This window comes from Anguilla anguilla, chromosome 4 (assembly GCF_013347855.1).
Source record: "Anguilla anguilla isolate fAngAng1 chromosome 4, fAngAng1.pri, whole genome shotgun sequence".
NCBI lineage: Eukaryota > Metazoa > Chordata > Actinopteri > Anguilliformes > Anguillidae > Anguilla > Anguilla anguilla.
Window position 1 is genome coordinate 29,923,049 of NC_049204.1, and position 15,480 is coordinate 29,938,528.

At 40.0% G+C, this 15,480-nt stretch overlaps 1 protein-coding gene across 1 annotated transcript; it reads left to right on the forward strand.

Moving 5' to 3' along the window:
• Positions 1-9,880: 9,880 nt before the first annotated feature.
• Positions 9,881-14,821, forward strand: pdcb (phosducin b). The gene is made up of 4 exons (XM_035412653.1): positions 9,881-10,169; positions 12,325-12,389; positions 13,052-13,194; positions 13,607-14,821. The coding sequence occupies exons 2-4, from the start codon at positions 12,356-12,358 to the stop codon at positions 14,123-14,125; spliced, it is 696 nt and encodes a 231-aa protein (XP_035268544.1). The 5' UTR covers positions 9,881-10,169; positions 12,325-12,355; the 3' UTR covers positions 14,126-14,821.
• The last annotated feature ends 659 nt before the right edge of the window (positions 14,822-15,480 follow it).

Consider the following 15,480-nt stretch of genomic DNA (forward strand, 5'->3'; position numbering starts at 1 on the left):
GCCCAGAGGTAGCAGAATGAGGGGTCTGGTAGGAGTGAAGGTTCTGATAATCTGTGGACAATATAATAGAGATGTCCCAATAGACCAGCACTAAGGTTTAAAATTTAATGCAAGCTGATATAGGTAGCCTGTGGAGGGGGATGAAAAGGGGATTGACAGGGCTGAGTCTGATGAGGTTGTAGATCAGATGAGCAACACGGTTTTGAATGGCCAGCAGAGGTCTGATGGCAGAGACAGGGAGGCCAGCAGGGAGGGAGTTGTAGTAGTCCTGGCAGGAAATAGTCAGTGCCTGGACTGAAAGTTTATCCAAAATAGGATTGCCAAAACTTCCTATGATATCCGTAATAAGTAATACGACTGTACCAGATCCAGTTTATGTTTCGCAAGAATCCAATGAAGCAATGGAACATTGTAAAAAAAAAATGCATAGAATTTTTGGCTGTGACTAAGCAGTCCAAGAATTTATGGCATCATTCATCATCTAGTGATTAAAGCACAACTCACCAAATCCACTTTGAAAATTAATTTTTGTCATGATCATTGCAGGTGGCAGAGTTGCTTTTTATATCTTGGAGCACACCAAATTCACTCATTGATAAAAGTGACATTTAAATCTTCCTGTGTACAGAATAGTATTTTCTTTAGTAAATTGGACATGTTCCAGGATATGCAGTAAGTTATCACCTCTCTTCTTCAGTGGTTGATGAGGTTAGGCTGTAGCCACAACTGAAGTTCAAACAGAAATAATGGAGTGATCAATGCAACTAGTAGGTTACCATTTTTTGGAGCATCTGCTTAGTTTGAATTTTTAATGACTGTAAATTATTGGGTAATTCATTTTTGGAAATTATGAAGAGAGGTGGCAGTGAGACTGCACAAAACTGGATTTTTACACCGGCCTGTTCACTCTGGACCTCTGTGACTGCATTCTTATAATTGCAAAGGGCATTGAGAGTCTAGCCTGTGACTGAAAACACTGATCGGTGAACTGTGAATACTTTGAAAAATATTAAGGACATATTCACGATTTCCGCTTAATTCACAACGCACAATTTGGCTGAATTCCTGACCCCTCAATGAGTGAGTGGAAGTCTATTCTTAATACAGGCCTTTTGTAACGTTTGCAGAAGTGTATTTTTTTGTTCCTTGGTACATATTGTATGTTCACACCGCCGTAAGAGGCTGGGTGCGGGGAATACCTTGGGGCCACTTCTTGAAAGGATCCAGTATCACAATGTGGAAAAACTGAAATGTAACACCCTGTTATGAGCCAGAATGGAAGGACGCAGACTTGTAGGCAATAGCTTACAGAATGTGCACATGAGAGATGTTATCACCTGTTGCTTTTATAAAATTGTGCCAGGGAATACAAAAAAGGAAATAACTTTGACAGACATTAAGGACGTGTGCTGGAATCTGTTCATTTATCATTAACAGCTTGAAATGAATGCACCACTGAATAAATGGGTATGTTATTTCTAGGTCGGCACAAACCACCTGGCTAGCAGAACCTTTAATTTCCCTCTAGAGTCGAAACCTCTGAAAGAGATTAAATGCAGTGTGGCCAATCTGTGATTACATTTGGCTTTCTGAATGTAAACGTCTTCTTGACATTTTCTCCAAAAGAGGCTAACTTGAAGGCTTGTTTACTCTGAACTGAATCAGATTTATGTGTCTTAAACAGGGACTATGGAAGGTGAAGGGTTGTGTATGTTTGTAATCATGTACAAATGGTGGAAGGGTGTTTGTATTACTGCATTTGAGTGGGAAGTATTTACTTACCTACACAGTCTGGTGCTTTGCATACCCAAATGTCCTCCTACCCCCTTTCTGGTACACTGGCGGTTTTTCCAGGCCATACAATCATGCATTGTATGGCCTGGAAAAATAATCTTGCACATACACACATGCACACAAACACACACCTGAAAGTAAGTACTGCACATCAAATATAGTCCTCAGCAGATATCTCAAGGTCAGAAAATGATTAACAGAGAAATTTTGGCATCAGGAAGTACCAAAAGGAAGTTGGGAAGGTGTATTCATTTAGGGAATATGCATTCTTTTCTTGTTACCTATGTCAGCTTAATATCACATAAAATCAGGAGAAAATAAAGCTCATTCCCCAACAGTGCGAGCTAATCAGTAAGATTGTGGGGATGGTCCCAATATAGTACTCTGATGCTCAAAATTTGACAGGTGTGCCTTAAAAAACACACATACAAAAAAACTCAAAATATTGAAGTAAGATAATATGTACTCAATAAATACTAAAAAAAAGAACACATGCTAAAACTAGTCTCTGTACCCTGGAGGCTGTCTATTTTCTCTGTTTGAGGGGACATGCTGGAGGGGCACCACACAGGAGACAGACTTCCGCTCAACAGCCCCGTAACTGTCATGGATTTGTGGATTTGTTGTCACGTGACACAGTGATCTTGGGGGTAGACTCGCGGACTGAAAGTCAGGTCTTTCAGGCATTCCAGCATTCCAGCATTCCAGCATGCTCTGTATAGAAAATCTATGTCAATTCACTAACAACTGCAGTTACATAATGCAGTTCTTGCAGTGGACTGCAGAGGAAGCAGTACTTTGGAACCTCAGCAGCCTGCTGGTAAATATGCTACAGTATATTTTTGCTATGGTGTACCGGTGAATAAAAGGTCCGCATTAAAGTTTTAATAAAATTACTGGCACTTTGCAGATGCTCTTATCCAGAGTAATTCAAGTAACTTTGTCCTCCTACTGTGCCCCCTAGTGATAAATTGGTGTAAATCGGGAAGCTGTTGATTCACTCTAGTTCTGAGATCAAGAATGAAGTGGCGCAGGTTGCTAGTAAGATGGAGAGAAGTGTGTCAGCATGTGTACGTGTGTGTGGGGGAGGATAATTTTACATCACAAGAAGCCAACAGAAACTAGCCAGAAGATGTTGTGAAACAAGGAAACATTTGCATTCCTTTTATCCATGAATCAGGATAGCTGTTAATACACTCACAAGTGGGAATTTCTCCTACTGCAATGTCTTCCTGCTAAAAAAAAACTCCTGCTCAGACCAGTCGGGATTCTAAACTGATTTAAGCTGTTTTGAGCACTTCTAGTTGATCTTAGCTGGTCTGTGACTGGTCAAAGCTGATATGTGGCTGAATAAAGCTGGTTAAGCTGGTAGAGTAAGCTGGTGGCCAAGCTGGTGGACTAGCTGACCATAGGCTGGTTAGCTAGTAAACAGCTGGTCAACCAGCTGAATGTATTGAAAACACGGCATAAACCAGCTTGACCAATTTAGGCTGGTTTTAGCTGAAATTTTCAGCAGGGGTATTTTTACAGGAACTTCCCCTTAACCACAGGTAATTACAGCTTCCAGGCTCTGTCTCACCACACCAGCAAGTAAGGAGCCCCAGACTAATAAATTAGGTGATTCTGTTCTACCCAAAAATATCAGACTTTCTCCTATATCAAACTCAAGTGCTATAATTATAGCCTTTAAAATTACCCCCTTCAACAAACGATTTGCCTGTATGACTTGATGATGTGACATTGTCTACCAGTAAACACCAATGTTTCTAGAGACCCTAGACTAGGGGTGGCCAGGGTCTGCTGGTTTTTGTATTTACCTGGCACTGCTGTCATAAATCATATTCCGAATAGATAAGAAAACTACTTCCTCACCTCACTCTACAAATGCCAGAGGATAAGATGTTGAGACAGTTTCTATGGGAAGGAGGAAAACTGAGAACACATATATTCACACATTGTTCATAAATGAGTGTTAAGTGGACTCTACAAATGTACTTCCATTCCACTTCTTGCTATATGAATGCAAGACTAAACAGTTTTTGCTTTTTAAACTCTGTAAAAAACACAATGCTCCCACAGTAAATATAATATATTCACTATAAAGCAGCATACTGTATCAGTGATTATCCATTTTAGTTGTAGATACAAGACTCTGGCACACCAGGCTTATTTGATCAATTGATAAGAACTTTTCATCATTACCACAATGAAACTGACATGTTGAGACACGGCTGAGGTTTTTTCCAAAGGGTTAGTATCAGGGTATGTTAATGTGAAGCACAGGTGACAGAGAATTGTAAAACCTGATGATTCACAAAAGAAAGCGGCCGACATTGAGAGTTTCAACATGATGTCTGCTTTCTGGCAGGTACCTTCCATTTCGTTTCAGAGCCTCATTGCCATTAGGGAAGCAGTAACAGTACCGCAATTAATCTTTCAAATGAACGCAGTCAGAAAGAAAGCGTCATGCCACACATGCAATCTCACGTGCCAGCAGCCATAAAGATTTGCTGACATAAATTTATGCATGCATTCAAGCATTCTCCGAATGCTTTTTACACTTAGAAACAATCATTGTTGACTTCTGCTTGGAGCACGAAGCACTTTTTCAGCCGAGTAGTGAGCCATTTGGAACCTCTGAGATGACTGGGTGTCAGTTATACAGTCATGGAGCATCCCCTTTATTTTCTCTAGACCATTATGAATTTTGAATTTGAATTTCAATCACTGCAACAAAATGGAAATCCACCATACATGACTGATCAGTAAAGAATACATTTAAAGGTCATATTCTCTACACTAACATAAACATTTATTAGTGTCTAAATTAATGATTCTTAACATAGTCAAATCAAGATTTGGTCTGATTTTGACAGCTCAATGTTCAGCCAAAGTTTAACCTTGACAGATTTTTTAATTGCTTTACAATGGGTCTGCATTTGCCCAAGAAACACTAAACCTGTTCATCTCTGTGGTCACATCAAAATGATGAGAAGTGGAAAGACAAATGTAATTTCTGGACAATAATACATTAGCAATAATCAATCAATGAGGCATATGAAAGGCAATGTGTTTACATTATGCTCTCTGTCACCTATTTCTTCTTCACTTTTATTGTGGAAACTGATAACATCGGCACTGTGCTCACTGATTACTCCCTAGCACACAGGAGAGTGGCAGGTATGTTATGCCTAATAGCTTTCTTTCCCTTTTTAAGTGCCGGGTGGTAGAAAAGGGCAGCCCCCTTGCAGTTTGGTATGTCAGTGAAAGTGAATAGATTTGACAAACAGAAGTAAGAAGTGGCGTGCTTTCTGTAAATGCAGGTGGGTTAAAGACTGGCCAAGCAGCAGCAATCTGCAGCTGTAGCAATGGCCTGATGGCCCAGACCAGTAAGTTAGCCCGCCCGCAAGGTGCTGCAATAGTCCAGATGAGAAATTACCACAACTTGGACCAATAGCTGAGTGGCTTCTTTGGTGAGGAAAGGGTCGAGTCTTCTGATACTGTGTGACTGCAAGAAGAGCAGTCTCAGTGCAGTAACCAGTTGAGAAGCCTTATTGGCTGAATTCAGTGATGTGGAGGAATTATGGACAGGTGAGAGGAGAGAGACGGACATGAAGTGTTGATTATAAATATGCATTCAATTCCCAAAGGCTCTTGTCCCTGTTTTATCTGCTTCTATCGTCCTAGATCACTATATTTGGATCGATTTTACCTCACATTTTCTCAGGCCTGCATGACTTAAAAGATAAAGATTAAACCCCTATGGAATGTGACTCATATCGTCCAATCGACCATCTTAACAGAGACACAAATCTTGCCGAAGGCACTAGCATTCACTGGAATCTACTTTTCCCACTAACCCCCCCCCCAACCCAACTCAACTGTAACCTATGCATTTGTGATACCATCCTAATTGTAGCAGGTAGCTTTAAGCTCCACCTACTTGAGTTCCTTTTCCCCGAGTTATGACTCTCAGTTGTGGTTTCCCTGTTCCTTTCTGTACTGTCGGCCATGTTTATTTAGGAGTGCGCCATGTCGCACTGTCTGAAGCAGCCTGCTCTCGTTTCAGATAGGTCTGACATGTAGAGAGGATGTTCACTGCCTTTCTCTCACAGACTTTCTCTTTCTTTTACAGACACAAGTATACACAAGATTCATCTGTTCATCTTATTCAGGCAAGACTTGCAGTGGGTTAATTTCTTTTGCCTAGATTGCAATATAACAACTCCTCTTTTAAAAGCCTGCAAACCATAAATATTTATGTAAAAGTTTACATACTGGGGGATGTTCCATCAGATCAGAGTAGTAGCACAAATACATGGGTACATGCAAGGAGAAACTATGAAGAGTATTGCTTCTGTGTAACTTACTGCTCTAATTCTGTGTATTCTAGCATTGTGTGTAACATAAATACACACAAACACACAAATACTAATGCAATTTGTATGTCTCATACAGACACATATTTCTTTTTACACTGAGACTTACTGCCCTCTAGTGATCAGTGCAGTAAACCATACAATGGCATTTGACCATTCCGAACAGTACTGAAAACTGACGATCAATACTGTTTAGTATTTTTCTCCAAGGATATAATATAAACCAAGAGGGATTTCTCTCTATATCTAAGGCACAGTCTGCTACTGGGATAAATCATGCAATTGAATGTTGAACCTAAAGGTGGTTTATATTGGAAACATGACCTTTGGGAATATACACTATTTTGTGTTCCAGCATTTTCTTGAAAATAAATCATAAAACTAAGGTATTGTGCAATTATTTCCTCTCGTTTTGACTGTATTTGTCACAAGGGATGAATTCAATAACCAGTTTAAATCCAGAAGTACATGGTTTCCTTAGGAACACAGGCAGAAAGCATTTAGGCCCCAGTGACGTGTGTTGATTCTGTCCACACTAAAATAGTATCTGTAAGCCTTTAAGCCAATAAATGTACTGATACCGAGTTAAATGGCACAATGTACACTGCATGTCATCAGCAGTATACAGGTAATTGCAGACTGGCGGAGATGAAAGTCGATGTGCTCTAATGATTAATTTCTGACATTTTAATGTCATGATGATCCATCATGAGAGTTTGCTGCAATGATAATTGATTATTGTAACACAGTGATTTCTGATCACATACTGATTGTTTTACTCAATAGTGGATCCCTATTCAAAGACCTACTAGTGCTTTTCGCACATACATAACATGGCCAAAAGTATGTGGACACCTGACATCTGCAATCTCATCTAAAATAATGGGCATTAATATAAAGTTTGTCAACCCTTTACTGCTATAACAACCTCCTCTCTTCTGGGAAGGCTTTATATTAGATGTTGGAGCATGGCTGCAGGGATTTTGGTCAATTAGGCCTGGCGCTTGCAATTGAGGTCAGGGCTCTGTGCAGGCCAGTCAAGTTCTTCCACACCGATCTTGAAAGAAAAAAAAAACATTTCTGTAAGGACCTCACTGTGTACCTGGGGGCAATGTCATGCTGAATCAGGGACCTTCCCCAAACTGTTGACACAATATTGGAAGAATTGAATCATCTAGAATGTCATTGCATTAAGATTTGCCTTCACTGGAACTAATGGGCCCAGCCCAAACCATGAAAAACAGCCCCAGACCAATGAGTGTCCAAATACTTTTGGTCATATAGCGTAGGTAATAAGGTATTAAATAAACAAGCCATCATTGAGGTGTATTTTGCAAAAGACATCGTAAAGTAGGAAAGAAGCCTTCTCTGGCACAGAAGAACATCTTTATTATTTTTTGGTCAGGGTTAACCTCAGGTCATATGATGTTCATACATTGCTCTGCAGAACATTTTATTATATTGGTTTGGAATACCTTATGTGTCCATAAATGGCTAATGTTAACTTAATTTATTATTACTTTTTAACGAAATATTTGTATTTTTATATTAAAAAAACAGTTTGCCATATTCTATTACACATAACATTTTGTATTGCTCAGACCTGCTTCCTCTGTTAAACATAATTAAAAACTGGTTCAAATTTTTTGGAATGTTTTTACAGGTATCGTGTTAAGATGATTGCTGGTATCATATTGCCATCTCGTTTGCTGAATGCATGCTGTACATCGTGACCTTCTAACACACCATTCTAACTGGAGTCCCTGAATAACTTCATGCAGTCACTTGACATCAAAATGCCACGGAATGGAAAATTCTGCTTCTCTATCGTGTGGCGCGCAATGCAGGCCAAACTTTTCCCTTGCTCTAAGCGACTCAACTCTTTCAGCTTATTGTTTAATTTATGAATGCCTTCCTTAATTTGACACCTGGTTGAGCTGGAACTGAGATGGTAAATTTCCATGGTAATTTTCCAGTCGAACGCAATCAAACGATGCGTGAAACGGCAATACCTCACATTCCGCTTTCTTAGCTGAAGCTTTAAAAATGTTCATGTTAAGTACAATGCCTCCAAGAGCTCTATAAATTCCACAAGAAATTGGTTTATTTTTATTCAGTTCTGTCTGGGGGAGATGAGCTCCTGGGGCACATTCATTTTAATCCATCGCTATAGTGCTAAACGATTATTGTTTTTTTTTTCAGTTTGGTTCGATTTCGATTCGGTTTTGGAAAATAAGCACGGTTTTAGATTTCGTATTTTTTTAAATTATTTTTTTACGAATGAACCATGATATAATGATATTCCATATTCTTTTATGATTTATTGAAATATTAAATGCTAACTTTTAAAAAAAGAGCTTTAAAACTTTCTCCTTCACCACATTGAAGCGTATAAACATCTACTTAGGCTACATTTGATACTAAAACTGAAGGACTATATTTATTGTGGCTGTAGCCTATTTTCTAGGGGCTATTCTCTTCAAAAAATATCATATTCCTTAAGTCGAGGTGCCAAATGGCATAACTGGGTTTGTTTCCTTTTGATTCTCTGTCTGGACCTACTTAGTTGGCCTAAATAACCTATATTATATGCATTAGTCGGATTCGTGTACATGTCATAATTCCAGTAAAAATAATTGCTATTTGACTTTAATTGACCGTTAGCAAAAACTCCACAAGTCCCGCCCTTCTTAGCGAATGTCCCATTCTGCGCGTTCCCGTCAAGCCCACGAGGGTTTAGGGCTGTCCCATTGTCAAAACAGCTTTTTTGCGAGCGCTCTTGTGCGGACTTTTTTCACCCGCTTTCACTATTTTCCCTTCCAGTTTGCTGGTCCTGGTGGAGTCATTATGTATTTAACATGGATGTTTCTTTTGCTGTACTGGAAGAGGATAAGGACATTGTCACACGCCAAGCGTGACACCCCGGGGAGAGAGATGCGACAATGCCGGGGAACACCGTCTCTGTCGCATGGAGAGAGAGAGAGAGAGAGTGCACCCACACAAACACGAAATAAAATAAACGGACCACTTCACCCTTCCCCCTCACGGGTTCCGGGTAAAAACAATGAATTAAAACAACAAGCTAAAATAACAAAGACAAAAGAAAAGTAAAACAGCACAGCAACTTTTCAGTTCCCTGCTCTTTTGCTGACCCGCCTGGAGCTGGACCTCACTGGCGAAGTCCAGCTCCTCCAACTTTTCAGCTGAGGACTACTTTAATTGACTTCAGTGCTCAAACAAAAACAAAATGAAAATCATATCTGCGCTCTTGGTGTTAGCTCCCAGTCTCGGCCCCGAACTGTGGAGAGCAGCACACCTTTAAGCACCTGGGCTGATTAGCCAACGCAGCCCAGGTGCGTGTGTTCTCTCCACCAGCCAGTGCAGCCTAGACCAATCCGCCTCTCAGGCGGACCGACTGCCACAGACATATAATTAACCAACAAACAAACAAATGAAGAAGAAGAAAATTAATTAAACATTTCAAATTACTGCATGGTGAAAGGGGTGAAAGGGTAATTATTGTCAGCCATCATTAATGAGTATTGCTGCATGGCTGCCATTTTGCGCAACAGTATTCACTGCACACCAGTTAGACGCTGGAGAGCTCTCCCCATGAAGTATGGGTGAATAGGTGCCCCTGGTTTAATATTTCACCTGGAATATACCAACACATCCAATAGACACAAACCCTCCATGAACAGCAAGAGGCAACACCGGTTTCATTGATTCAGCTTTATCTGTCTTGCTGCTCCTATGTCCACCAGCCTAATTGAGTTCAGGTCTTTAATTCCTGCTTCGAAATCCTCTTAAGCTCCTGGGGCTATTTCTGAGAGGGTCACCATTATGATCCTTACTTATTCTTAGAAAACAGCCACTAGCCCTGCCCATTCATCACACATGCTGTGTCTTAGACAATTGAAAGGACAAGCTACTGCAAAACATTACAAGTGGAGCTGTCAGTAACAGTAAAAATACCAGGAGGCCTAAAAGAAACGGGTAAGGTCACCATTTTATTTTGCTCTTCAGAATTTTTATATTTTTTTTGTGGAAAAATGTGATGCTTTTGCTCAGACTTCATTTAAATCAAAATGAAATCATTTAATTTGTCCAATCTTGCTGTATTTCAGAAAAGTATAAGACACACTTGTACGAGACAATGGCCATATTAACATTTAACATTTACGTTAACAATGGAGTAAAAAGTATTCAATATATATTGGATTTGTATAGCTAATTGTACTACTGTAGGACTGAACATGTAAATAGTTTTCTAATTACCTTATAATCAATGTGGTTTTAATTTTGGTGATAGTGATAATGATAAAAGACAAAAATGAAGAATTCCTTTTTCTGTTAGAGCTCTTGATACTAAATGAACCGATATGATGTAAATGAAGAACAGCTTAGATGTACAGAATGCGAAAATGAGGGAAAGGATTATAGCAAGGCTATGTTTGTAAAGGAAAAAGGGCAGACCTCAGTGTCAGATAGTGGCTTCCATAATTTTGTGTTGATCCTTGTAGAAGGTGTTTTTGTTTGTAAAGTTAAAGAACCAATATAGTGTTTCACCTGTCTCTAGATGGGAAGATGAAGCAGCAGACTTAAGTGAATAAAATGAGCCAGTAGGCTTCAGATCAGTGTGCTGACAGTAACAATAACAAGAAGTTGTTACACAACAAATTTTTGCAATTCACTTTGCATTAGTCAGTTTATGTACAGTGTAAGGGAAAGTTTAAATGATGGAGTATCCATACAGACACAGTGATTAGTGAATGTATATTGCACAGAGGGAGGCTTTGTGTGACAAGTGTAGGTGGGGTCTAGCTTAGCAAAAACCGCTTCGAAACAATGCTTCCACCATAAACCTTGTGGCCCCATAGAGCTTTCAGGGACCTCTAATTGGAATATGCAATAGGAAATGACCATGTGCAGTGTGGCCACATGTGTTTTTGTGACACTGCCTTATTTGGGTGGAGGGGGATACCTCTACACATGCTATGAAAAGCATCTCCAAATGCCAACCAAAAGATGTAAGATCATGAGATTATAAACTCATAAAAGTTTTTTTGGCAGTCGTGTGACAGGTATATTATGTAGAAGAGTTGGGAGGGCAGATCTGAGGATTGAAATGCTGAAGATTAATGAGGCTTATCTGTGATATATGGGTTTCAGCTGGCAATGCTCCAATCCAAGTTCCTTGGCATTATTTCACACGGTCAAGATCACATGCATTTACTCACGTCACGTCGTTGTATGTAATATAGGTAGAACCCTTCTCTTGTTCTTAAAATACAGTGTTTTCAATGTGCTGGGATTTGGATGCTTGTACAGAGAAAATGAAATTGCTTAATCAAAGGATTGCTAACATCTGCAACCAAATTTGTGACTTTAAAAATTGACATAGATTTACCATTCCTTTTATAATCTCAGGTTAAGGAAATTAAGTGATAATTTTTATACTGTAATTATTTATGTTACATACAGCATAGTAAGAAGTAGAAAAATGAAATCTGTACAGAGAATAGCTATAACTGACATGGCATTGGAATTTTTTTCTTGGTATTTGTTTCTAATGTAGAATTTTATTGTTGAATATCAGGAATCTTATTATGCCAGCTAGTTACTAGCTACTTATTTTACAGAAATGCATATGTGGTACAGCCTACTCATGTTGCCTCCGCAATGAGGAGTCAGCCATGTTTTCCAATAGAAACCAAAGTAGATAATCTTCTTACACCACATCAACCTAGATTGAATTTAGTGATGCTGACAGCTTCCTACAGTGTGTTGCACTCATGAACATTTCGTACACTTGTGTCTTCAATTACATAATATGTATAGATGCCCCCCCCACCCACACAAATACACACACTGCAAATATTCTGTTCCAGATATGACTGAAGCTTTAACCAGTTTGCTTCAATTTATGTAAATATTTAAGTATTACACTTTAAATGTATTTTTTATTTATATGCCCTTGAAAGAAATCATGGACAGATAGGTATATACAGTAAGTTGTCACCGTTGTGAAATTAATGCCATTTCTGCATTTGTAAAATGGGATTGAATGAGTGAATACTGTTGGATGACAGAGGGCTTGGTCATGCAAGGACAGGAACTTAAATCTCTTCTCACTTCTTATATTTTCCAGGTGACTTTTAAACAAGCTGTCAAACCCAGTTATGGGTGAGGAAGAGCTGCCAACAACCCACACAGGTGAAGATAGGTCTCATATGATCTAGCGTCAAAAAAATGCGGGATCAGACAGGAAGCTCTTAAAAGGCGCGGTCTCTCTTCAGCAGAGTTCAGTACTGTAATTATAGAGATGTTTCCAAAAGACTGAAACAGGCACAGCCCAGCAACCAGCCTACAAGCCTTCAAGATATTTAAGCTCAAAACCTCCTTAATGAGAAGCAAATATTTCTGTGAGCTTCAATTCTGTAGTTTCACTTTTTCATCAGGTCCAACGTAGAACAGTGTGAAACACTGTCTATTGCTTAACATCTCTTTTTAAAAACAGACCTGTGAATTCACATAGCCCCGCTTTCCTTCAGCATACATTATGGGATGCTTTGACCATAAAAATGTTCTTGCTGCAAATCAGCTATTAGAAGATGAATATGTAGTAAAAACAGATACATTAAGCTGCTTAATCATAAGCAGACTAAATCATAAGCAAAGCAGCCGTAAAATGCTAATATATACCTAATCCTTCAGCAGCTTATATGGCCTGCATACTGTAACATCATGCACCTTCACAGTGCTTTGCAATAAGGTTATCAATCGTCCGCAACCTATCTGTGTGTGACTGTGTTTCTAGCTGCCTTGCTGTCTTGTTGCCGCTTGCAATGACAGTTTTGAACTTGAAATCACTCCAGGCCCCAAGGGGGTGATCAATGATTGGAGGAAGTTTAAGCTGGAGAGCGTGGACCAGGACTCCATGCCCCCCAGCAAGCGGGAGCTGCTCCGGCAGATGTCCTCCACCCACAAGGAGGGAGGACCGGACAAAGGACATCGCAAGGTCAGTCTAGACGTGTGCAGCAGACAAACAAGATTACCCATGGCTCCCATGTTTGTAAAACCATTACGGTTCAGGCATAAGTACGGAAAGGATTAAGCACGTGTTTTCGATAAATGTGCCTCATACTGTAAATGTTGGTGACAGTTAGAGCAGGTGACACAGTGGCACATACATACATATCAACTGTATATGGCTTCAAAGCCAGTCAACACTGCTAGATCACTGAAGATGGATGAAATGTATGATTTATGTAAGGACACCATATACATCAGTGGTTTTGAGAATCTAGAAGTAAAGGGAACTTCACTCACAAATGCCAGTGGCTTTGGCGAGACTCCTAGACTAGGCTCACCTTTAAAATCTCACTGCAAGGCTGTGTAAAGGTGTGCATCCATGTGTTCCCCCCACATAGATGAGCGCACAGGAGTACGAGCTGATCAAGGAGGAGGATGAAAAAGACCTGCGCAGGTATCGCAGGCAGTGCATGCAGGAGATGCGCGACCGCCTGAGCTTCGCACCCAAGTTCGAGGGCGTGCAGGAGCTGGAGAGCGGCGAGGCCTTCCTGGAGGTCATTGAGAAGGAACACCACCTCACCACCGTCGTGGTGCACATCTACGAGGCTGAGGTCAAGGGCTGCGAGGTGCTCAACAACTGCTTCACCTGCCTGGCAGCAGAGCACCCCACCGTCAGGTTCTGCAAGATCAAGGCCTCCAGCACGGGAGCGGCCGACAGGTTCTCGAACGATGTCCTGCCCACCATACTGGTGTACAAATCCGGCGAGCTTCTGGGAAACTTCCTGTGTGCCACCCGCCACCTAAACGAGGAGTTCTTTGCAGTCGATGTGGAAGCGTTCCTGAATGAGTACGGCCTGCTACCAGGGAAGGATTTCAACCCTGAAGGCAATAATGAGGAGGAGGCTGATGTGGAATGAGGAGAAGGCTCTATCAAGTGGGCCTCTCAGAGAATAAGTTTCATTATTCTTCCTTATAGCAAGCAGAGTCTGGTAGGCAAATACTGTTCTCCATTAATGATCGAGAATACTGTGAGTGATCCACACTAAATGAGAGCCTTTCCGTATTTTCCCTGAGAGGTAAACAGGTCAGCCTAATATTATAGACAATGCATTCTGTATTTACGTTAGCGTTTTCTTGGTTTATGTAAATAGTTCATATTTTTTACATAATTATAACATTGTTGTCCATTTAAGCAGCTTTCTGAAGCAATTTAGCATATAAACATTACTCAAGGAGACAGCATTAGTGTCCATGCACGGATTTACATATACATGCAGCAGGGCCAGCAGAAGCACTGGGAAAACTGGGAAGTTGCCCCGGGCGCAAGACCACTAGGGGCACCAGACCACTAGGGGCGCCAGATCACTCGGGACCACGCAAGTTTTTGCTGTCATAAATAGGAGTCAATGTACAAAAAAAGTTTTGCATTAGTTTTTACATTTGTTTTACATTTTTGTTGAACTATTAAGTTTTTTTTTTTTAATTTTTAAAAAATTTGTAGTAAGGGGGGGTTATCCCTATTTTGCCCAGAGCACCTGAGCATCTTGTCCAGCCCTAAATCACATATTCTAGGAACACAACATAAACTGGTGAAAACATTAGTGCTGTAAACATTCCAAATGAAGCTGTTTCCTATAGATGAGTTCTCTTGTCATCACACTGTATTTGCATTGCACAGACAGGGGTCAAAAGATTAAGCAGAGACTGTGTAACTTCAGTGGCATCTATATAATTTATGAACATATATGTAAAACTTTTTTAAAATGCCACATAACTGCATTCATAGTCATAGTTGTAATTGATATCATACCTTTGATTATCTCTCCCAACAAGAAAAACACAACTGGCTTGAATCTCATATTGCAGTTTTATTGTTGATAAAATAATGCAGAAGAGGTAGATGCTTAAAAACCTGAGTATTCCCTGTTTCAATTGCCCCTGAACTGTGAATGCTCTCTGCATTGTTTATAAACAGAAGCTCATCTATAGTGCCTATTTATTGCCTATAAGGAACTGTACTTCCCAGTGTGCATTGAGAAGTCAGTCCCAGCATTCATTATGTACTGAATTCTAGAGACTGTTTACAGACAATAATGCTAAACCAGATAGACCTAAACAACCCAAAGAGAAAAGGCTAATTAAATAAAACCACATCATGTGTATGGCTTACAGCTTATAGCCTATTAAAAACATTGGTATTTAGAAATGCTTCTAATTGGTTTGAAGTTGCAGTTTTGTCATTGATTAAAAGTTTCCAAAAGATTTCACCCAA

What these genes read in the sequence shown, in the direction of transcription:
- pdcb (XM_035412653.1), top strand. Translation starts at nt 12,356, where the DNA reads ATGGGTGAGGAAGAGCTGCCAACAACCCACACAG. An exon ending in GCTGCCAACAACCCACACAG is followed by an intron (nt 12,390 to 13,051) that starts GTGAAGATAGGT and finishes AAATCACTCCAG; the next exon opens with GCCCCAAGGGGGTGATCAAT. An exon ending in CGGACAAAGGACATCGCAAG is followed by an intron (nt 13,195 to 13,606) that starts GTCAGTCTAGAC and finishes CCCCCCACATAG; the next exon opens with ATGAGCGCACAGGAGTACGA.